Raw genomic sequence first — 25,863 nt, 5'->3', positions numbered from 1 at the left:
TCATGAAATGTGATACCAGATTTGTGACCACGAAATTCCTTGATATGCTATCAAATTAAGGGCTATCAAGTATCAATGACATAGATAATAAGGTATATTATATTTTCTATGATCAATGATCATATCACAGAATTATAATATTATTCTGTGATCATATTATGACATATTATTATATTCTGATATTCATATTAATTATTAGAATAATATTTATATTATAGGTAGTCACTGTCCACTGTCCAGGTTTAATATCTTTTTTCTATTCTGTACCTGTGCGAGAGAAAACCGTTTTATTTAGGTACTATCTTTTTTTGTTTAAAATGTCAGAAAAGAGAAAGACTCGATGATTTTTTTAAAAAACCATCCAAAGTTTATGCGAGTAAGTACTAAGTAGTAAATGCCAAGTGCTGCAGCAGCAACTGTACATGGTAGACGTTTAAGTTTAATTTAATTTTGTTGATTAATATGTATTAATATTTATTATATCAATGTAATAAATTACAGTATTGACTAATTATTTTAATTTGTATAATACAATTTACTTACTTCATATTAATGATAATATTAAATTGTGTATACAATTTTGATCGAGGGACTGGAATTGAGTAATAAGTTGTAAATAAATTTGCAAGTGAAACGAGGGATTTTGACATTTTGTAGAAAGTTTGTAACTTTCCTGATTAGTTTTGCACCCCCTGAATTTTAGCGAAATTACGCCTATGAGTACTCATATAACTAGAATTATTAACTAATAGTTCCAATTTCGATTTTTATACATTGAAGTTCTTAAAATATGCTGTCATATGCCAAAAAATTTTTAATCAACTTAAAAATTTACGACAGTAAAAAATTGTGGCGTTTTTATCAAAAAATGTGTTGGTAGTATAATGACTTTAAATAATGTAAATAAAATATAATTATTCCAAAAACATTCATACTTTTCGAGATAAAGAGTGTTTACTTTTAAAATAATCTCTTAATATATCTACTGCAGGTGGTATTATACGGAAATTGAATAAATAATATAATATTGTACAGAAAAAAACGTTTTCACTAAACGGATGCGATATATATAATACAAGTATACTATTATAACGCGATATATATGAAGCTGTATAGCCTATATACATCCTAAGACTAAGAAATAAATCGAAAACGCGTCCAAGAAAAAAAAAATGCAATTTACCGTGGTGCGATATTATGTCCTAGGTTTTCTCCCCGCCCACACAGATATATATATATATGGAAGGTACAAAAACGTTTCTATATATTTCTTCTCTGCTTTTTTTTTTTTACTTTGAATCAACTTTTAACGAATTCAGTTCACATGTGGCGCCTGTTTATTTTTCACTTTTTTTACCGTTCCGTGCCGAGAATGTTTAGTTTGAGCTCAACATCGATCTATAGTCTATACGGTAATAAAGTATATGTATATATATAAATAATACAACAACAACGGGCAGCGCGACACGAAGTCTGACAGCCCCCAATTTTAAAACGAAAAAACCTATAATTATACATGTAGACGCGTTATCCGCGTCTGTCAACATGAGAAAAGAAACTCTGCCACAGTTCACAAAAACACCACTAAAGGCCACACTCCATGGAAAATAATTTCCACATGAAATTTATCGTCATTTTTTTAACGTGGTGAAGTGATTCAGTATGATTGTGTTGATGAACCGAATAGTAAACTAATTTAACATATTATATGGCTTAAGTACGATTGGATTCTACATTCAGGCATACGTAATATGGTATTTATACTTAATAAACATTGTGGTATACAGGTATACTGCGCTTCTCAACCGCAGGATTCAACCGATCACGGCGCCTATAGGATGATTAAGGTTAAATGATTGAGCGCTGATAAGTGGTAAAACTATTAAAGAGAAGTAGATGGAGCAAATATCGCAGGCGACATTTTTGACAAACTGCTCGGGAGTCCTTACATGTATTTGCGTGTATGTATATAACACCATAACTATAAATAATTTAACTTTTATTTTTTAATGTATAATAGTATAATCTACTGGTTTAATTATACCATAGGTAACTAAATAAATTTACAAAATGTAAAAAAAATAATAAAATCTATAGGTATGAATATTGTAATTGATAGATAACGATAGTATACAAAGAAAAATTAAATGAAGGTAGATACGCTATAATATATTATAACTACATAAATCGGCAGAGTGTGCACGATTTGGGAATTGTTTTTGTTTGAAATAACATTTTTAGACGTAGATAGGTAGGTATACTTACTATACCTAATGAGATTGTGAAAATGTACAAGACAAATATTTGTATGGCGTACATTCAAATTAAATGTCAAATGTCACCACCACCGGCCAACATATCTGTACTCTGAATCCCTCTCTGACTGAAAGGAACAACAAAGAATATTTACCTAGGGCAGCAAAATCCTAAACAGGCCACTGCATGTTGCGCATAAATCTGTAGCTTGAGTTGGGTCTAAAAAGACCAAATGTCACTTTTCGACCGAATTTTGTTAATTTTTTTTTTCAAGTTAAAAAGGCGTAACTCTATGATAAATGGTAGTCGAGATGATCAAGGGCTACATAATGTCACGCGAACAAAATTAATTAGTTTTATTCGCGTAAAAAGGCCAATCCAATAATTAAAATGCAATTATATTCCCAAAAGTTGCAGTGAAAAGTGACATTGGCCTTTTTAGACCTAAGCCGCAGAAATACCTATATAATGGTATTTGGAAAAGGAAAAAGTAAAACAGTAAAAAGAATCCGGCCGTGGGAAAAAAATAGCCCCAGAAACCTAACCCGTGTACAGAAAAAAAATATACACAATAGTTAATGAACAAAATATACAGAATGCAAATCGCGGATACACTAATATTGTATATTATCCATCAGTAAACAATGCTATTGAATTATTTTTAATTTGTACACATATCTTAAATTATTTCTTATTATTTTTTTAACCTAATATTAATTAATTATAGTAGTAGTTTATCAATATGACAATTCATAATATATGGTATATAATTATAGTAATATTATGCATATATGCAGATTGCAGCTATGTGTCTTATTGTATTAGACTAAATTATATTGTAGTACATAATATAACAGATATTATTTAGCTTAATTTACTTAATAATTATTTACAAGGATCTTTTTTTCCAATATTCGTTAGTAACATTATTACGCGATGTTATACGAATCATATATAAAGTACTTTTACTGCATCGAACGTGTGTATTAAATCGTATTTATGGACGTCGCGCGCATGGTGCGTTTTATAGTTTATTGAAGCAACGCAATTATTTAGTCAGACAGTTCCGAGTTAGATTACAACATTATTATAGGCGCTCGACGTCGGATTCACATATATATAAATATATAATATATGTGTAAAAGTACGCGGGTACGTGCTCAAAGTCGCGTTTTCGGCACAATAACACACACACAATACACGTGTGTAGTATGATGTATCCTCTCGACGCCGACATAATAATATAATATGTTTAAACGACCCAATTATTAATTAATAAAAACGCAGACGCACAGTGCACACAGTTGCACGCCGAAATTACGCGCGAATCAGTCACGTAACGTAATCTGAGAGTACCTAAGCACCCAGCCGATGCGGTGGTGCCACTAGTTCCCGGATGGGTGACCTCCCATGTTCTTAATGACAAATCCTTGCCACATACATATACACACGTATCAAAAACCAACCGTCGTACCCTCCCTCACAATAAAAGGCTAATGGCCTCAGTTGGCAAAGCCTTAAATAAATAAAATATATAATATATATATATATTCGAGAATATAACAGAAATATTTTCAAAACATATTTTTTCCACTAAATTTATTTTTATCGTTTACTTAGTTCTTTTTTAAAGTCTGAGCCTAGTAAAAGGTTTCATTGATTATACAAAAAAATTCGTGAAAACTTTTCTACTAAAAAAATAAACTAAAAGTTTTATCGGATTCCTCTTCAGTGGCAATAATGATACTGAGGTAATTTTTCAATTTTTCTCATGTTTCCGCAATAGAAAAATATAATATAATATATCATATTATTATTGTTATACTTTTATTATTGTTATTATAAATTAGGACAATGATATTGCATATGTCTCAATTGATGACCACTTAATTGAATGGCTTTGTGACGGCTGCGTCATATATATATATATATACAAGCTTTTATTATAATTTATAGGGAAAAAATTTCCCCGTTATTGTTGAATGTATTTAGGAAATATTGCCTCACTTTAAATATCGGGAATTTACCCATCATTATTAGGTACCTATACGATTAGTGATGGGCGCAACCGCGGTTAGTCGCGACTAGTCGCGACTAGTTTTGACTATCGATTGTCTATCGATAGTTTCAAAAACTGCCGAGGGATTTTTCAGTTGAATAGATATTATTATTCATCGATTGTTTTTAAAAATTATCGAGTAATTCACTCGATAGTTTTCTTTCGGTAGTTGCATACGTCTTACACCGACTAGTTTTGACTATCGATAGTTTTTATTCGGTAGTAAATAGTAATACACGTCTAGTACCAACTATTTTTGACTATCGAGTTATAAAAAACAATCGAGTGATTTTTCGGTATTTTCGACCGAATTTACTTGATAATAATTTGGGATAGACATTTTAAAGACAAAAATATAAAAAATGAAATAACCAGCCTTGATACTCGATAGTCGAATCTCGAATGACAACATTAACAACATCATGGCTAAATAGTAAATAATACATAACCTTACCTAAAAAGTAAAAATTTCGATAGTTTGATTAGTTTTCAATAGTTTGATAGTTTTTCGAAAGTTCGATAGTTTTATAAAACAACCGAGTAATTAGATAGTTTAAACTATCGAGTACTTCGATAGTTTTCACTCGGTTGTGCCCATCACTATATACGATTATCCAATACCTGCAGATACCGGATACACCACATATAATAGCGGTGCTCATTTCTATCCTAATTCAAATAAGTAATGGGCACCTTACGAGAAAATCGACTCGTACGCCATCTCCGCCGCAGAGAGGAAAACGTTTTTTTAACAGTATTTACAACGCATGGACCAATAATCTCGTTTTGGCCACACCTATTTATGCATACAACACGACAATATAAGATATTATATAATATTATATATAGGCGGTATACCTGCGCGTTCGGGACGCAAATGACGTTGACGGCGACTTTATAAATAATATCATACGATATAAACCGGCTGCGTATATTGTATATTATTATATCGTGCTCTTTACGAAATTAAAGCGCATCGTCTCTCGCCCGAACGTTCCGGGAACGGCTATAACTGTATTGGGGTATATATACGTATACGCAGCCCATCCACCCTCCTTCTGGCCGCCCGAAACGTCCTAAACTTTTGACAATAAAACGCAGTCACAGGAAAATTCTCGGGACCGTTTTAAACACTCCATGGCTTACACCACACACGCACGCATTCTATACAGCAGGCTAGAAAGTCCCTAGTCCACACACAGTATAGTGCCGAAGTATTATATTTAATACATTATGTATATTATTTATATTAAACGAGGGAATTAATTTAAAGGTAAACGCTCACAACTTTTTTGAAGAAACATTAACATTTAGCGAAAAGTATTTATAAATATATTTTTTACTGTCTTATATCGTCTATAAATTACGACGAGTGACTTTTTTTCTTTAGTTTTTATATTTTCAAATTACTGCATACATTTTTGGTTTTGCATTCCTAAGCAGAACTTAATACTTCTTTGTTAATTTCAATTCATGAAAATTGGAGTGATTTGGACTGTTTTTGTGGGATACCCTGCTCCTAATCCACTATACCACACTAAACTAAACTACGTCTTATATCATCCAAAAACATTAATCCTTTACACTAATACACTCTTATCAAAAATCATCCTAACTTACCACGGTCCACGATAAAGTATCCTAAAGACGTTTTGTAAAAAATATAACCGCGGAATACGGAGGATTCCCATTGTTCGATATTACCTCGTGTATCTGTTACCTCATTTTGCCCCATGACGTTCCACCGCATAATAATATATACCACCTCCGAGTTACTTATATACTTAATATAGTTGTTACTTGAATGACGAGTGTAATACATATACATTCAACGTATTATATAATATTATATAAAGCGTATATATGTGCTGTGAATCGCAAACGAACGATATACCACCGAGACGACGGCGTGTCCGAGAATCCGTTACGGAAACGCTTTCTCGGATGAAAATCGAACTCGAATGTGTAAGACATATTATAATATCATAAATTCGTAATATATCTAGAAACTATACTATTTTATACGGACGACGACGATTTGGCAGCGGGCGTGGCCCTGCGGACGACGACTATGATTTATGCGGGGGTTCGCGATCGTGCGTGCGTACCTATATTACAGGTGAAATCAATGATCGTTGTCGTTTTTCACGCGTTTCCTCGGAGAAATATATTATATTCGTTGTACAATATTATATATACGGGTAAAATAGGAAGTCAGAACCCATAGTTGAGGGGTATTGGGGAGGGGGAGGAAACAAAAATTCTGATCGCGGTACGCCGCAGCAACGCGAGCTAGTAGAGATAAATAACCGGGAGAAAGCGCCACGCGTATTATAATAATAACACATAATAATAATAATGATAAATAATATAGGCACAAGACAAAAACAGGAAAAAAAATTCGTCGCGCCGAAGTGTTTTTTTTTTACTATATACACTAATATAATTCAGTCGTATTGCATGCGGTCCTCGTCCGTAATAAATTATTATATTATTATTCTTTTTCCGATTTCGCCGAGAAAAACGTGCTTGACGATGCGTTCGTCCAGATGAAAACGCGACACTAATATTGTTGTTGCAGTTGTCGTTGTCATTATTATTTTTTATACACAGAGCGTTTCTTTTATCATTGTCGACCCGCAACGATGGGAAGAGGGAGTAACAGCCCTGTCCGAAATTTCAGCAGGAACATAATTTAAAAACGTTTTCGGTGTTCTGCAGTGGACGTAACTATGTATAATATGTATTTAATTAAAATTGGAATTCATATTATATTTCTAAGGTGATACCCCCGGTTCGCGACAAAATAATGAATTACCATATATAGTAAGTGATGTAGCACATTTCCGTATTTTTACGTTCCTCGGCGGGTACTGAAATCCCGGAGAAAAACGGTGGTACGCCATGTGAGATGGGGTGGAAACGATTGCCGCCGTGTAATGTAGACACAAATAATATAATTGTATAATTATATACACGGATGCTACTCGTCACCACCGTCTGTTACCATTTATACCACCCATAATTGTATTATTATTATTATTATTATTAAACTGCAGGCGAAACCTAAAATAGAAATCGTAACGGACAATGAACACGGTCGGTCAGGCTCACGTAAAAACGAATTGTATTATATTATTATCGGAGCGCGCGCAACAACCCTTCAATTATATTATCGTCGCATAGTCATCGGTACATTATTGACTATTGTATTATAAAACCAGTCGAGTACCGTAATATAGTATACCCGGAAATAGAGAAAAATGTACGGAGAAACGAAGGGGAAAATACAACGATTTTGTTGTTTTTAGCGACACGAAATTCCTTCACCGGTCATCTTCTTTCTTAATTATTTAATATTACTTCTTCTGCTACGTACTAAACTATTATTGTTATTGTTATTATCATCATCGCAGTGTTAAAATTGAAAATAATTATAAGTGGAGGAACTCAATTAACGATTTAAAAACTGGGTTCCAAGTGTTGAGTAATTTCATGCAGACTCCCTCTATATTCACAACACAGATAATTCCAATAGGCGCCGCAGGTAATATAATTATACTATATCTGTAAGTACTTTTAACAATAAATTAAAATAAATATTTATTTAACTATGATTTTTTTCCAGTTTAATCACAACGATAATTTTGTTTTAGTTAAAATATAATGTATTACATACCTATTATTATTTTCAATTTTATAGAATTAAAATCAAAACAGACAAATTATATTTTAATGAAAACATAGTGAATTATAAGGTACATAATAATATATATATATATGAATACTAAAAAACGTATAGGTATACATTAAAAATATTTTGATCTCATTTTCATAACAAATCATAAAGTGTATTTCTTGATTGTCATTGATTAATTTTTGTATAATAAAATTTCACAAGATTTATATTATGACAAATTTGATGTTTGTTTTCCGTCCACCTGCTTCTCACTCATCGATTCCACTCCGCCGCCCTTTTCCATCCCACCACTACATTACGAGCACTGATTATTATCATTATTAACATCTTACTCGACTCGAAGACAGCCTATAATAGTGTGTACACAATATCGAATTTCACACACAAATCACAAGGGCGCACGCTGTTCAGCCGGTATAAGTTTTTTTTTACGACAATAAATATAATAATAATGTTAGCCCTCCGAAAATAAACACGAAACGACGAAACACTTCACTCTTCGATCGGCTCTCCGCATCGGCAACGTCGGAATTTTCAACATGTATATTATTATAATATAATGTGTAGCAGTATTTTAAATTATAATAATATTATTTTCTTCTCGCGGTCGGTAGGTAGGTTTAGTTATACCAATACGGTTGTACATTTTCGAATTCGCTCCTCATTTCGTTTGTTCTGCATTTGGTAAAAATGTGTTTAATTCTGAGAGGGTTGCCACAACTGATACGAATATATACCTACGGGATGATCTTTACTTTTCAGTAAGTGTTAGTGTGTGAGGCACGTATATAATGTCCTATTCTGAGACGGTTAATGGATATCTCGTGTTTTCTAGTTGTATCTTGTTGTGTCTTGTCGGAAAGGGCCAATGGTAGATGGTACTTTTTAACTTCTTATTATTTATTATTCTAATATATAATATACATATTACATACATCTAAATATTATAACACAAAAATTCATAAGTAGTTTGTACAACTACATATTAGGTATGTAATTGCACACGCATAGGCGTAACTAAATGCCTAGGCCTTTGAATTTCGGCAGCTTGAGTCTCCATTAACATCATTTTTTTTGGAGGGGGCCTTTTAATTTTGTAATATTTACAAAATATATTAGCAATTATTGTTTAAGTTTTTTCTACTGGTTCCCCCTTCCCCATCCATACAAAAATTATGTAAGAGATAATTAGAAATATACTATATACTATAATATAATATAATGTATATTATAATATACTATCTACAATAGTAGAAAACAACGTAAATCGTTTCGCCGTTGATATAATAACATTTAAATAAATAATATAATAGTAGGTATAGTAATTTATTATTATTTTAATGTTTCACGAAATAATAGTTATATAATACATTATATAGGAACACTCTCAAGTATTGTATTGATATTATTGTTGCTTTTACGGTTTGGAAAATAATAATAACGTATAATTATGTACGTACTACCTATATAGACTATAGAGGTACATTATATTCCACGTGATCGATTTGAAGTCGTTATTAAAAACTGCCACTGGTGAAAATCATAATTAATTTGTCATAAATCGATCGACAACCTTTGTACTATATTTTATTTTTAATATTTTCTAATATTTTATTAGTATTGTACCTGCGTTTTAATCACACGCAATTTTATAATTCACTTACGATTTCAATACGGTATAGTAAGCAAGTAACATGAAAACGATATACAATATATTGCGTAAAGCATAATATTATTATATAGAAATATAGAATAGTTTGAAATTGGAATATTAACGAAACACGTATTACATATCTATTAAAATTAATTAAAATTATTAATCACACACGTGTGTAACATAATATCATTATCATTAATCAACAACTTAATATTTTTTTATAAACTGCTTTACCTATATACACGCCTATTTATAATGGTGTCTATATACCGGGTGATTCATGTATACGTTATAACGTATGGGACACTCATTATTCAAAAAGTATTAATGTTTTTGAAAATATATTTTTTACATGGTTTCAAGTCGTTACAAGAAACGTGTTTGTTAAAAAAATTTTTTTTTAATATTTTTATCCTTATAATGTATTTTAGTTTTTTAGTTTTTTGAATATTACAACACACAGTTTTAATTTCACCTTCGAAAGCAGAATATTTTTTTGAGTATTTTAATACATACTAATATAACTATCAAATTTAAGATGAGTAGGTAATGAGTTCTAAGAATTTAAAGTTTAAGAGGAGCGAAGTAGTAAACCAACATTTTCAACTCCACTCCACTCATCTAAAACTTTAAATACTTAATTCTGCTTCGAAATAAGATATTAAATGTTGTATGTATTGTCATTCAAAAAAGTAAAAACCTTAAAAAATTTAAGGATAAAAAATATTTTAAAAACTTTATTTTTAAAAAATGTTCTTTTTAAAGACTATAAATATAGTAAAATGTTTTGTATACATTTATACTTTTTGAAATTACAAGTGTTCAATGATAAAAGAATCACCCGGTATAATATTATATAGGTATACATATACCTAGATTAAAATATAAATTGTAAATATCGGACATGGAATACATCCCGGAATGTGAACAAGCATAGTGTATATTATAATATTATTATATAACTCTGAGTGAAGGCTATACGTTAGATTTTTTGAATTCATTAATACATTATTAATATACCTGTGACATACGCGTCATCTACGGTCATCGACGCGTAATACCACCAAACAAACCACTAAATAACGTCGCGCCCAATCCTCTAGTTATAATAACCTATACATAATGCATTAAAATATTACAGATTCCTATGGCTCTGATCCAATAGACACCTAGTATTTCATATTTATCGATAAATTGTAAACATCGACTTTAAAATTATTATTTTCGTAACTAATACCCAAGTCTTATACGAAATGTGTACTCTGAATATTATGGGTGAGTAATTTTACATAGGCTTTGAGTTTATTACGTATAGTATACAAAGACATCACACACTGCAGAGATTCATCTCAAAAATTTTTGATGAAATTATGAGAAATTAAAATTATAATAGTCCTATATACCTACCTAGATAACGTATTTCAAACAAATGTTAGAGTTTAAAGTTCATTCAAATTCCATTTTTTTCATTAGCCTTTCTGACATAAATGATGGCCTCAAGGGGAAACAAATAATTTTTATAAATTGATATTTGATCGATGTATGATAATATACAACTTTAAAAAAAGGTGGGTAAGTGGATGTCGCTCTGCTGTACAGTAGGTTACAAGTTACAGTTACTGTATATAATGGATGGTATTAAGTTTGAATTCAATGATATCATTGTATACGAAAAACGATTCTGAGCGGTGACGGTTTATCAGGGTGGAAATTTATATTGTTATTAATTATTATTAATACGCTAGCCGATAAGTTGAATTAATATTAAAAAATTACAACAAAACAACTAAAATTGTTATTCTTAGTTATTCAATACGTAATTTCCTCCAAATTTGAAAATAAAATAGCTATAAAAAACTGTATTTTTAAATGTTTGAGAATTTTTGGTTAAAGAATAACCTACAAACGTGAAACCTAGATGTACGTTTTCAATCTTTAGCTATAAAAGGTGAACATTTTATATATTTTTAACTACAAAATCGTTTTTAGTTTTAAATGTTGTAAAAATTGGAACTTTTAATCCTTATAAAAAAATTTGTGGCTATGTGTTTTTAATATTTTTCAACTGTTATTTAAGCAATATATGTGGTGCCTTGTATCAAATTTTGACGCTTTTTGGCCCAACAAATAAAATTTTATTAATATTTATAGAAATAAATTAAAAAATTTAAATTTGAAATTGTTTATAAACAGCTCAAAACAAGTTAAAATATTTTGAAAATTTTATCAACTATAGGTAATTAATAAAATAAACTCATGATAAAAATTTAAAGTGTCCACGATTATTCGTTTTTGAATTACAACAACATAAGAAAATCGCTACATGAGAAATCGAGTGAAATATTCAATGTTGTAAGAAAATGAACTTCAAACGCTTATATTAACATTTAATTTAACTCTCTTATAGACCTTTTTTTTGATAAAGGTAGATACAACTTTATAAGGAATCTTGTATTATATTTTAAATTCTTAAATTTAAAAAAAAAATTTTTTATGATTTTCAAATTAAAAATAATTTGCTAATTTTCGTGATTTTTACGTATTTTGTCAAGATTTAAACTTTAAATGCTTATAAAAAATTGTAACTACCTATGGATTTTTTAATATTTTTCAGATATCATTGTAACAATATAGTAAGGAGCCTTGTATTAAATTGTCAAGCTTTTTTACCCAGCAAATACATTTTTATTGTATAGAAAATTCGAAGTTATAACAACCAGTAAAAATGTCATGTATACGGTCATTTGTTTTAGTTACACCAAAAACCAAAATCAAAATTCCCGTTTTTCCTTAATTTTTATGTTGTTTTTCACGGCCCTTTTGAAAACTATTGGGAATTTTAAATGTTAACCTCCTGAATGCACCAACTATATTCACTTTCTCATAAAATTGAGTCCCATCATAAAAATTTCAACATCAATATTGCACATGTTTGTTGAAGTATCACAATTTAATTGTAATAATTAGTCTAACACCGACATAATATTATATGTCTTAACAATTATTAAATCGTGTGGCAATGAATGAGAGCGACATGTGATTTAGTTTATATTATAATCATCATTATTAAATTGTCTGTACGACGATATAATGACCAATCGATGTGCTTCATTATGCGCTGTAGTTTTCATTAATTTAAATTACACGACAGTAACTATTATTAAAACAAACTCAGACTAAAAAAATATATTATAATGTAATACACACTGGGTAATTCACCGCCAAGCAAGCTCACCCCCAATTTTTAATATTATTAATACATTTATTCAAGTTGTTAACTTATGTTGTTATCTTACACTCTCCTGTCCAATTCATTGTTGTGGGTTAAAACCGCTGCTGTTCAGGCGATAAATACAATTTTTCCGTCAAAAACTATTAATTTTACTGATATCAGTCCTATTGATATATTGATGTAATAACACGTATGAAAATTAATTGGAGTTCAGCTTGAAGTTTATTTGAGATCCATCAGGCCACTTTCTGAGTTTTATTTGATAATATTTTTTAAACACTACCACAAGAATTAATACTTTTCAAAAAGTTAAATCAAATTTGTGAAATTTTGAGGGGAGAATTAAAAAAATATAATCAGACCGATGTCAAGTAGACATGCCAAATTAATTTACATTTTCAGAAGTCTTATCGCTTCAATACAATGATCGGATCGATGTAAATTAAATGGATAACATAACTGAAAAATTGGCCGATACACTTAATAGCCTTAAATACCTATAGCTGTCGACCGAGGACGCACTCAGCCTATTCAATATAATTTGTCAATAAGACTGCAGACGCACTCGGGATATCCGCACAATAAATGACAACTGATTTTTTTTTTCAAAAAAATATCAACATATTCGTTTAAATTTTTAGTTGAATGACTTTTTGGAAACTGTTGAGTTACCTGCTTAATAACCTATCGAAAACGAAATTTGAACAAGAAGTTTGTGAACTAAGGATAATAGGTCCATGATAATGGGGGTTTGGATTATATGGGTTAATTTTAAAACATTGCAGCCCAAGTATAAAAAATACTTTTTTTTTTTTCGTTTTGAACCGACGGCGCCGCGGGAAATGCTTTCGCAATACTTCCGCGATGTATAAAAAATACTAGATCCAACATAATGTCAATTTTATATTTTTGTAAATCCATTTTTAAGGAATATTATTATCTTAATATAGAAATTAGAAACTGTGATTAGAATAAGGAATTACTCACGTTTGAAATTTGATTTAGATACCTAAGTACATTTATATTTTCATAAAAAATTAATCGGCTTAATAATTTACAGTAAAATAATATTAGGTTAGGTTAGTTCTCTCATTAGGAAAAAAGAAGTTTGTACTTATCAACACAAGACTCTTCTTAAATTATTATAAAAATCGAAATGTTAAGGTTATGGGTATAATGTTAGGTACCTACTTACTAATTTCCAGAAATCATTATTTAAATTAGTTAATATTAAAGGAAAAAACGAAGATTAACAGCCTTGGTGAATCACCCTGTTTATTGTTTTAAGGCTCGCCTAAAAGTGTGTAACTTTAGGCATTGCAGTAAAATTGACGTTTGAGTCACGCGCGAACAATTTATTACATTACGGTCATTGCTGCACCGTTATGGTTTTCTGGAATAGCGACGATTCGAATGTAAAATGGCGAGCTCGTTTTCGTGTTTATTCATTTCTCAATAGATATATTATTATAATATATAACATATATATATATACACCTACTGCGCCTAAATACAATGATAATAATATATAAGTAAATATATATATACTTATATATTATATGAAGGGAGTTTTCGAACGAAATTGATCAGTCAGCACTCGGAGAAAAACCGAGTGACGATGATTTCGCTGATTTATACATTTTATGTGTAATAATAATATACGAAATAGAAAAAAATTTAATTTGAACTCGCTGAAAGATAATATACTGCAGGAGGAAAAAACGAGTTTTTTTCAAATAAATTTTGCCATTCCGGGTGACATTGACTTCATGTAGGTACAATGTACATCATAATATAATATTATAATGCACGATACAAGTTTTTCACGAACCGCATCGAACACTTTGTATTATTGAGTGTGTGTGTTTTGTTTCAGTATACGTGTACGAGTATAAAAGTATTCATATTATGATTACACGACAGTATACAAACAAGTTGTTTATATTATATCAGTGATGTAGAGCTAAACCCCTTACCAGTACCATCAAATTTCAGGAAAATTTTTAAAATGCTTTTAGTATTTTGTGGACGTATTCTGGTACGTAAAACGTAACCATGTATTAAAATTGTAATTTATATACGAAAGTTGCTGCAAGTCTAAAATAACAGATTTTTAATTGTTATCTTATAATGTTATTAAAACTATAGTTTTTAAAAAAACTGTATATTACAAAGTATTAGAATATTTGATATTAGAGTCTATTGCATTGTTGCGGTAGTGTGTCAATGTCACGCGTCTTCTCCACAAAATTATTTATGTACCTACAGACTACAAGAGACAAAATTAAAAACATATCGTACCAAATTTATGACCAAATCTTTACTAGAACGGATCCTAGTTATAAGTCTCTGCAGATATAATATAATAAATTATCGATACCCCTTAAAGTAAAATCCTTGCTACGTCACTGTACTGTATACCGTCCATACGCTTGTCCTCGTATGACCCTCCTGCCTAAACTTTAAAACTATAACTATAACTATATATTTTTGTATTTGAATGATACAGTACGCAAGATACATCATACAGGAAATAAAAGAAATATTCAAATATCTCGTATCTCATAACAATCTAGACTCTATTTCGACTTGCGTATACTAGCAAGTGCTTTCAATACGCATAAAGCTAACTATAAAGGCGTGCACAGTAACCTAATCTAGTAAGCCATATAACAACTAATAAATCGACTCTAAAAAATTAACACAAAAACAACAGTTTAAGTTTTTTTTATTCCTAGTTTGGGTAAAATAAACCAACAAATAACATACTACCAACACTTTTTAATAACTGTGTATCGTTCAAAAAGTCATCATCGGGGGGACTGAGGCATTGGTCACACTACGCCCGATATTGGCCGATTCGAGACCGTTAAATTCGTCCGATTTTTCGGGTTCATTTATCGGCCGAATTTTCTGGTCTCACTGCACACGTTATCGGTCAAATATATACATCCGTTTAAATATATTGTAATATGCATCATTCGTGATTCAGTAGTTGTATGAAATGGAAGTAATCGACCAACTTTATTTTTTGGAAACCAGTCCTGTTCTAAAGTATTTACTGTTCAGTGAAAAGGTAGAAAGGCAATGGTGGGTCAACAGAATATTTGAAGAAAGGGAAAAATATGGTGAATTTCACACGCTTTTCCCACAACTTTTAAAACAGCCAATCAAATTTTTTGAATATATGAGGGTATCACCTGGAACCTTTTTTTATATTTTGGAAAAAATTCGTCCATACATAGAAAAGTATTGCAGTTTCAGAAAATGCATCATTCCAGAAGAAAGACTTGTAGTAACTTTAAGGTAAATATTATTATTTGTATTAGTATTAGTATTATTGTTAATGATTATTACTTTATAATTTCTCAATTAATATATAAAATAACTAATGAAATGAGATAATTATAATTTTCCGAGCTATAATTACTTTTTTTTTACACAAATTTAATATAACATGAATAAAGTTATTGAACAAATATATCAGTATAAAATAGTAAAAACTTTTATTGAACAACTTGTTAAGAAAAAAATAAAAATAACAACTTTTCGTACTTCCAATTAAAAAAAAAAATAATACATAACTTTAAAAAAAAAAAATAATACATAACTTTTTAATATTATAATAAAAAAATAACTTGCTAATAAAATATATATATTTTTTTATTCGTTATTAACGTTTTGCCAAGAAGATAAAAATGTATTATTATCTACAGCTGTGGGATTTAAGTTTGTTTGACCACAAGAAATAGTGTTCTTAATATTAGACTGGCCATTTGATGAAGAATATTCGGGCTGGTTCATATAGTATGAGGTTATAGGGGGAATCGACGAATTGACAAAGAATGGTGAAGGAATAAAAGTATTACTTGATCCAGCGGTATTTTCAGTTTGTTCTGCCATTACGACATTTTGAAGTTTAAGCCTTACAGCTAACTTCCTCTGTTTTGGTATTTCTCTTAAATGAGGCAACAAACTCATAAGGAAATGAAAATCTTCATCTTCATCATTATTTTTTTTTTGTGAATTCGCCTGTATCGTATTGAACTGTAGAAGTTTTTGTTTTTCGATTGCTAGTAAGTCTTGCATCACATCATTTCTTCCCTTCTTTTTTTTTGATGATGGTTCTGCTTCAAAAGATAAGATACCAGACGATGAATTTTCGGTACGTTTTTCAGAAAAACTTGTTTCATCAAAATCATTCACGATATCAATGGATGAATTACATGGTGAATTTGGAAAGCTTTCTTGTTCATCAGTATGAGTTTTTGATTGTTCTACTATGTTTCCTACCATTTTTCTAGGAGTTATATTATCCTTTAAAAAATATAACGACTCAAAATATTTCCACTGTGATTCAACCATTTCTTCCTCTAATCCTGATCCTGTGGGACGTTTTAATTTTTTAAATTCTTTCCTAAACGTATCTCTCAAACTTGCCCATTTAGTCTTTAAAATATCACCTATGTAAAAAAAAAAAATTAGCCTACTAAATGTTTATACATATTATAATTATATTATATTAAATTTGTATTGTTATTACTTATTAGTTTTTATTTACGGTATCCACGCGGTAAGTTGAATTAATATTATAAAATTTAAAAAAAAAAGTAAAATCATTATTCTTGGTTATTTGATATATAACTTCGTTCAAAATTGAACTTCAAATAGCTATAAAAGTTGAACATTTTATACATTTTTAACTACAAAATAATTATTAAATTTTAAATTTGATAAATTTTGTGAAAATTCGAACTTTAAATGCTTAAAAATATTTTTATTATTAAAGAAATATTTTTCAACTGCTATTGTAACAATATATCAGGAGCCTTGTATTAAATTTTCAAGATTTTTTACTCAATAAATAAAATTTTATTGACATTCATAGAAAAAAAACTAATAAAATTGGAAACCGAAAATGTCCCTAAACAGTTCAAAACAAATTAAAATATTTTGATCGAATTTTATCTTTTATAGATAATGCTAATTAAAAAACCAGTGAAAATGTCATATATCTATGGTCCAGTGGCGTAATTTAGTCATGTTTTTTTTTCTTTTTTGGGGGGGGGGGGGGGGGGATTGAAACATTTACCTCCAACACTACCCGTCAAAAGGAAAAAAATTGTTTATATCATAAAAACTTTTCAGTGAAACCATTGTGATCTGTAATTAGTATAATGTAAGCAGTAGGATACATGTATAAATGGATGCATACATGAAAATAAAAAATTACATAATATTTAACAAAGATTTAAATGTACTAATTCGAGTAGATTGGAATAATCTGCGTAGACATAAAATACTCAAAATTGCAATCTTTAAAAGGTCCAATCGAACAAGATACTGAAGTTGAAACCGTAACATTATTTCGACCATACTTATCGTATACACACACAAAAAAAATTTAAAAAATTTAAAATAAAAAAAACAATATCATTGTTAAATCAATTAATTCATTTCTCCGCTCAGAATCTAAAACTAAAAAAAAATTGTTTTCGTTAGCTTAAAAAAAGTTGAAAATGTAATACAATTTTTTAAGGCTTCTCACACAAATTGTTACAATAGCAGTTAAAACATATTAAAAATACATAATACATAATATGCATACGAATTGCATACACATATCATTTTTTTTTTAAGTTCAAATTTAGTATTAAGTACCATAAAGATATTATTCCTGGGTACTTGAAACTTTAAAAAGTTCTTTAATTTGTTTTGCCAATAATTGCTTATTTTTTTTCAAGGAAATGTATGTTTATTTTTTTGTATTTTTTAGGTATCTATCTACAGGCACATCTTATCGAGCGTTGTCATTTTCATTCCGTATGGCCCATAATACAATTGGTAAAATTATCTACGAGACTTGTAATGCTATTTGGGATGTTTTTTCTAGCATTCATATGCCGTTCCCAAGCACTGAATTATTTGAACAAATTGCCTATGATTTTGAGAAACTATGGAAATTCCCGAACTGTATTGGATGTATTGACTCAAAACATATTCGTATAAAATGCCCAAATAACTCTGGTTCGATGTTTTATAATTACAAAGGTTATTTTTCTGTCCACTTACAAGGAGTCTGTGATGCCAAATACAAATTTATATCGGTTGATATAGGAGCATACGGACGACAGAGCGATAGTGGAATATTTACCGAATCAAATATTTTTAAAAATTTGGAAGCTAAATCCTTCAATGTACCTAATTACAGACCATTACCGAACACAACTACTCCAATGCCATTTGTTCTGTTGGGTGATCAAGGATATCCACTGAAAGAGTATCTATTAAGACCCTATCCATTTGATAAAAATTTGGATTCGGCAAAAGAAACATTTAATTATCGTTTGAGCAAAGCTCGGCGTATGATTGAATGCACTTTTGGAATTTTGGTATCGAAATGGAGATGTTTAAAAACCGAACTTCAAATGAACCCGGAACATGTTGATATAGTTATTAAGACTATATGTTTATTACATAATATTATCATTGATAAAGAAGGTATAGACGAGACACTATTGGAGCAGGTTCGTCGTGACCCAACTATAAACTCAGAAACACATTCAGTATCTAGACGTAATAACAGATCAAGAACGGAAGTATACATAATACGTGATACTTTTAAAGACTATTTCACAACTGTTGGAGCTATAAAATAAAAATAAAGATTGTTAAATTGTACGTGTAATATATAATTCATTACCTACCTAAATTTGTATTTTATTTATGATCTATTTATCAAATTTAATTCAGATTTACCACCATCACAATAATAATAATAAACAATAATCTCAATTACAATACTTAATTAATTTTTAAATGAAATTTATGTATTTTTATTTTTTATATTTACTTACTTTTGACCTGCATTTCTTTTTCGATTTCCTGCCACAATTTCCTGGTTATATCTCTATTATGGTGTTTTTTGCTTGTAGAATCCCATATAGGTTCTCTTTCAAAAACTAAACTAATTAATCGTTCGCAATCAACCATTATTTCAAAATTCAAAGATACGTTTTTTAATTCAATAAAAATGACAATAAAAAACACAAGCAATGAAACACAAAAACTAGCGACGCGTACAACGTACCGTCTTCGTACTAGTGTTTGGTGTAAATGATGAATAATAATACTGAAACCCAATGAAACTTAATAATAATTGTTCAACTATAAACTATACTTATATTATATTGGTATTATTTCGGATCGGTAGAAGATGCGCGGGAAATATCCATTTTCGGCTTCAGACGGCCGATAAAAACAAATAATATTGTTTTTGCCCGTTAACGGTCGTATACGGCCGAATTATTCTGAACTAGTGTGACCATTATAAATAGATTCAATAGAATTAGTATATTCGGACGTATACGGCTGAATTCGGCCGAACGTTTTTCGGCCGATATCGGGCGTAGTGTGACCAATACCTGACTCATCGAACAAAACACCCCCCTGCATGTATATATTATAATTTATTTGTACGCATGCGGAGCACTCGACTAATTAACACGACAACAAGGATCGTCATCACTCGCACGTCCGGCGGCACACGCATATTGTATGTATGTTTTATAATATTATAATAATATGTGTAACGCGCGCGGGTGGTGATGTGAGTAAAACGCAGTGTATATAAGAAACCAGACGCCCGTTTTCCTATTTTCCTTAATACAATATGCGTACATCATATACGTATGCGCCATTATCGTAATTACACTAGGGTACGGTTTTTTTTTTGCGTCCCTCTCCAAACATAAACAAAAACCAAAACAAAAAACCAAGAACAGCTGGTTAGCGAGTTCGTCGTAGGTATATGCACACACAAAACTGCCGCAGCAGCACTACCACCATATCGGTACAAACCCAAACCGTACTATTGAGTGCGCGACGCGTAGTATAATTTTTTACTCGACAGAGCTCCGGTGTCGCAGTGCATCTTTCGCGTCGCACATCACGACCCTCATCGCGATGTGCGTTTCCCGGTTCTCCGGCAAATCACAAATTGTGGAAGAGGGTGGCGGTTTCGACTTTGAAAAATAAACTATTGAGCTATAGCGGGAAATTGGTCAGAAGGGTGTGTTCGGGAGAGTGGTCAAGAGGAGAGAGAGAGAGTGATAGAAACAGCTGCCACGGTGAGACACATTCCACCAGGAACAAATACAAATACGCACGCGAGTGACGACAGATCGGATGCACGGAAAAAAGAACGCTTGCACAACCTCCCTGTATAATATTATCCTGGCGCTGCTATTATTTTATAGTTTTATTTAAAATGTACAACTAGAAAAACTAAACTAAACATTTTTTTAAAATATAATTGAATTCAAAACTGTGGTTCTAATGATCATATTTATTACATCCGACTGTGAAAAAATAAAATAAAATGTTATACCTAACATAATATATATTATATTACCTTAGTCAATTACAAAATTAATAAAAAAGAATACATAATATATAAAATATGAAGGCGTATGTAATAATTGTGTCCGCGGTTTACAAACACACAACATAATATATGAACAAATTTAAGTTCAGCTACATGGGGACAGTTTTGTGATGCGGCAATTTTAGAGAAATTACTTGTCATAAAATGTATAGGTAAAAATATTATCTCTCGTCAGTTTTTTTTTTTGTTATTTTAATTTTACGCGATTATTATGAGCATTTTTAAGCTTAAATATTTTACATACTTATAAATTATAATGTATAATAACACTCGCTATAAAATTAAAATATCGTAGAAAAACCAAAAAGAGAATACTGCAACTTGCAAGTAATATTCTTACCATTAAATTTGATGGAAATAGTTCAATTTATTTGCTGTAGGTAATATTAAAACTGTAATATTTGGTATATTGTAGGTTAAGCTTGTAAACTTGGAGACAACACGTCATGCGGGCATCACGTCTTATTAATATTATAATATTATCATGAATCATGATGTACAGTCGTGACGACGGAAGATATTCCTCCGCTGTGTCGAAACGTTAATCTTATTTATACACTATTATTATTCAAAGTCGACGTTCCTCTCTGATTTATAACGATATTATAATTACGACGGGGCCAGTTCTATACAAAATCGAGAGGAGATGATACAAAATTTACCGACAAAAAAACAAAAATAATAGTATACTTCTCAACGTTTGTACGCTTTTTTAATTACAATTTGATGAAGTTCTAAATAAATTTGAGCTAACTGCAAATATATACATAGATACCAGAAAATTATTCTATAAAATATAAAGTAAGTTATATACGGAATTCGTCTTATTTTTAAATCATTTCCAGAAGTACCTAGTTACGTATACACAAATATAAGATAATTTATAGTATTAAATTCCGTTATAACAACGCATTTCAGCTCGCTCTGTACTAAGTATATAATATAAATATACGTTATACACATATACGTATATTACGTATAGGTAAATATACATTTTTATCGACGACTCCTCCATTCCTTCAAATATTGACGTGCGAGTAGCACAGGACGCCTCACGCTTCATGCTATATTATATATTATGCGAAAAGGGAAGCTTATAAGTCCGCGACACCATGCACAATAAAGCCCGACTAGGGTAGTCTCTAAGGGATTAAAATCGTTCACTCGTCACATTGTACATATTATAGCGTCCTCCATTTAAACTACGCAGTACGCGTATAACAGTGATAGGCATCTCACATAGATATTATTATATATTTGTATCATGCATCCATATAGGTGTACGCAGAGGGGCGTCTGGTGTGCCTACAGTGCACCTCCTGACATTTTGTAATTGAGGCTCTAAAAGTTAAGCTCCCGAGGTCTGTGTTTTATCTGTTGTTATTAAATAAAATGTAAATTTTTCAAAATAGGTAGCAATAAAAAAAAATTAACAATAAAATATTATGTAATGATGATATTGCATAATGTAACATGAATAGGTTACCTATATCACATATTACATTTTGTGTGTAAAGCCCATCGTTTATAATAGCTGAAGTACCATTCCCTGAAACTCTATGAAATCATTAGTTCTACCATTTACAGAACAATGGTTAGAATCAAAGTTTTATTTAGATTTCATAATAAACGAATCAAATTTCAATAAAATTAAGTGATATTTTAATATTTTATTATAAATTAAGTTTTATTTAAATTAATAGTTTGTCAAGCAGTAGCCATAATTGTAAGACATACCGGTATTAATCAATATTAATTTTTATTATTATATAGCTACCTCTACATATAATAGTTATTTTATGTTTAGATTATAATTATAAATTATTTACTTGTAACATTATCATTCAAATTAATATCATGATAATTATAAAACAATAAATTATTCATTCATAAAAATATAATACAAAGAAAAAACTGTGTTAGTCACAATGCCTGACAGTCAATGCCGTACATTTTTATTACCTCTTCTATAATATAGGTAGTATATAGGTATATTTCTTATAATCTTCAAAATAACCCAGTTATTTGAAAAAACGGTTTTTTCTTACACAACGCGCGCTCTAACGGAGGTAGCGGTCACCAAATCTTAGGGGACTTTTAGTATGTTATTAAGTATACCCTTCAATAAAGGTGTATATACCAAAATTCAGCTTTCCTGCTTTTTTAAAAGCTTACATTTATCTAATTTGCCTGGACTAGTAATGTATATCGAAGATGGTAACTTTATAAAGTTGTTTTCATCATCTGGAGCTCTTAGATATATTATCGTCACTCGTCTCCCTCCAGGTTTGAGTATTATAAATGTATAATTACCTAAAATGTATATATTATAACTCTGTACACTAAGTTAAATAAATAATATTGAAGCACATTATATTTTAGAAATTTTACTTACTACAATAATAACTTTAAAAAATGTATAATCTTGTACCTATCTTAAGGAACTTTAACTACTGTTAAAGTATTTTATACTTTATACCTAAATATAAAAAAACTTATCTTTTGTCTATCTATAATTTGTCTCATGTTTAATGTAACCTGTAGTTAGTTTTTTTCAAGTACCTACTTTCCTTGCCAATCCCTAGCGCGTATAGTTAAACTATACTATAATATATTATATTAGATTGGCTCGCGGACATTTGCTTTTTGAATCAGTGTTCGGCCAAAACCCGCGGCTACTGCAGGATCTCGAATAAAGGGCAAAAAATTGGATAAAACTGAAAAGTGTAAGTAATAATAAACGCAGCGATGGAAAACTGAAAACGTTTAGCCATTTTTATAGTTCCCAAAAGTTTCTTGACAACTCCGTCGGTGCTTGGACAAAGTCTACATAGTTACACGCGCCACTAGCAATCCGGGAATATATACGACAAGGGGAGCTCCTGTCGTAAAAGATAAGCTGCTGCTTTTAGGCGTCCCATTTAAAAACGCAGTAAAGTCGTGATCATAGACCGCGGCAGCGTTATCGAACAAAAACACTTTAGAGTCCTCCTCCTCCATTTTTATGACGCACGTGCGGTTCCCTATATTCGTTGTAAATACTGCAAATATATATTCACTGAATATGACCGCAACCAATGCACCAACACATTGCGTTTTACCAAAATACAGAAGGATGCAGCTAGAATGCATGCTATATCAAAAATAACGTGATAAGCGAAATCTATATATATAAGAATCTAACTTGATTTTGGAGACGAAGGAAACCGGTTTGTTTGTTTATTTATTATTATTATTGTTATTATTACTAATTATTTATTTATTTGTTTGCACTTGCATTTTTCCATTTGAAATATATATTTTCATTGAACAAATAATTTATTGTTACATTTTTTCTACCTTATCTCTATTCTATAATAAAAAGAATACAATTTACCACTCCAGTGGTTGAATTCAAAATGTAGGATATATAATTTTCAGAAATTAATAGTAACAATAACTACAATATGTAATTATATTATATTATTTGTATAGCCAAAAAAATTTAATTGTAAAATGTAATATGTATTAAAAAAAAATAATTTCTTCCGGAGGAAGGTCGGACAGCTAGTATAATATTATATTAAAGTTATTCGATTGTTATTATTACTATACAGCTAATTACCTGCGTGAAATACACAAAGTTTCGAAGTTGATTATGTTTTACCTATAATATGATTTTGAGCCAAGATAAAACGTTTTAAACGCTAAAAAAACTATAATATAGGTATACAGACAAAAACGAAACCAAAACATACGCTCTACATAACAGGTAACAATATAATATATATTATCTATTAAATATTATATTTATATATTGTAGGTAAATAGCTCAAGGAGCTGCACATTATTCTCGAGTCTTAACACAGCGAAATTAATCTTGTTAGAAACGTAGAATTATATTACGCGTCAAGGACTCTGCAGGAAAGGTGGATTTGATTACCAGAATAAATAAATTACGGGCCGGGTCAGGTCGGTGATTAAAAGAGAAGACTAGAACATAATACACAATATATGAAAATATATATATATATATATATACAGGGTGATTCATCAAGCATGTTCCCCTTAATGTTTTCCTTTAATAATACATTTTATTTTATTTTATTAAATATACGGGATAAACCATATAAATTTATACAAAATATAAATGCTGAATTTTGGAATTTTTAAATATACTAAGACCGTAAAATATGCATATTTTAAAATTATTTAGACTTTTTGTACTGTAAGTAGTATCCTGTGGTGATACAACAAACTTCTGATTTTCAAATGAGAGCCCACATTTTTTACTGTAAATATTATTTAGTGGATATTTTTTTTTGAAACTTTGATGTACCTACCTAGGTATCTAATGTAGTAAATTTGCTAATTCACAATTCAAACGAATATAGTTTTTCAGTTATTAAAATGTTTATAGACTTATAGTTTATAACTAAGGATTATATTTATATACCTAGTCATTAAAATGGTTTTGTAAAAATATAAATTAGGTATAATTTATAATATCGGATCTATTATTATTATTTGGTAT

At 30.0% G+C, this 25,863-nt stretch overlaps 2 protein-coding genes and 1 long non-coding RNA gene across 4 annotated transcripts in view; all 3 read right to left on the bottom strand.

Moving 5' to 3' along the window:
- LOC100166370 (E3 ubiquitin-protein ligase TRIM9) overlaps positions 1 to 25,863 on the bottom strand; it is a 90,906-nt gene that overhangs the window by 44,710 nt on the left and 20,333 nt on the right. The window lies entirely within an intron of this gene.
- Positions 13,723 to 24,599, bottom strand: LOC115033889. The gene is made up of 2 exons (XR_003839224.1): positions 20,329 to 24,599; positions 13,723 to 15,726 (listed from the first exon to the last, which is right to left on the bottom strand). It is a non-coding gene; the product is annotated as an uncharacterized LOC115033889 (long non-coding RNA).
- On the bottom strand, positions 16,548 to 17,460 carry LOC115033888. The gene has a single exon (XM_029488617.1). The coding sequence runs from the start codon at positions 17,267 to 17,269 to the stop codon at positions 16,568 to 16,570; it is 702 nt and encodes a 233-aa protein (XP_029344477.1). The 5' UTR covers positions 17,270 to 17,460; the 3' UTR covers positions 16,548 to 16,567.

The sequence above is a fragment of the Acyrthosiphon pisum genome, chromosome A1 (genome assembly GCF_005508785.2).
Source record: "Acyrthosiphon pisum isolate AL4f chromosome A1, pea_aphid_22Mar2018_4r6ur, whole genome shotgun sequence".
Classification (NCBI taxonomy): Eukaryota; Metazoa; Arthropoda; class Insecta; order Hemiptera; family Aphididae; genus Acyrthosiphon; species Acyrthosiphon pisum.
This window is presented reverse-complemented; position numbering and strand designations above follow the sequence as displayed.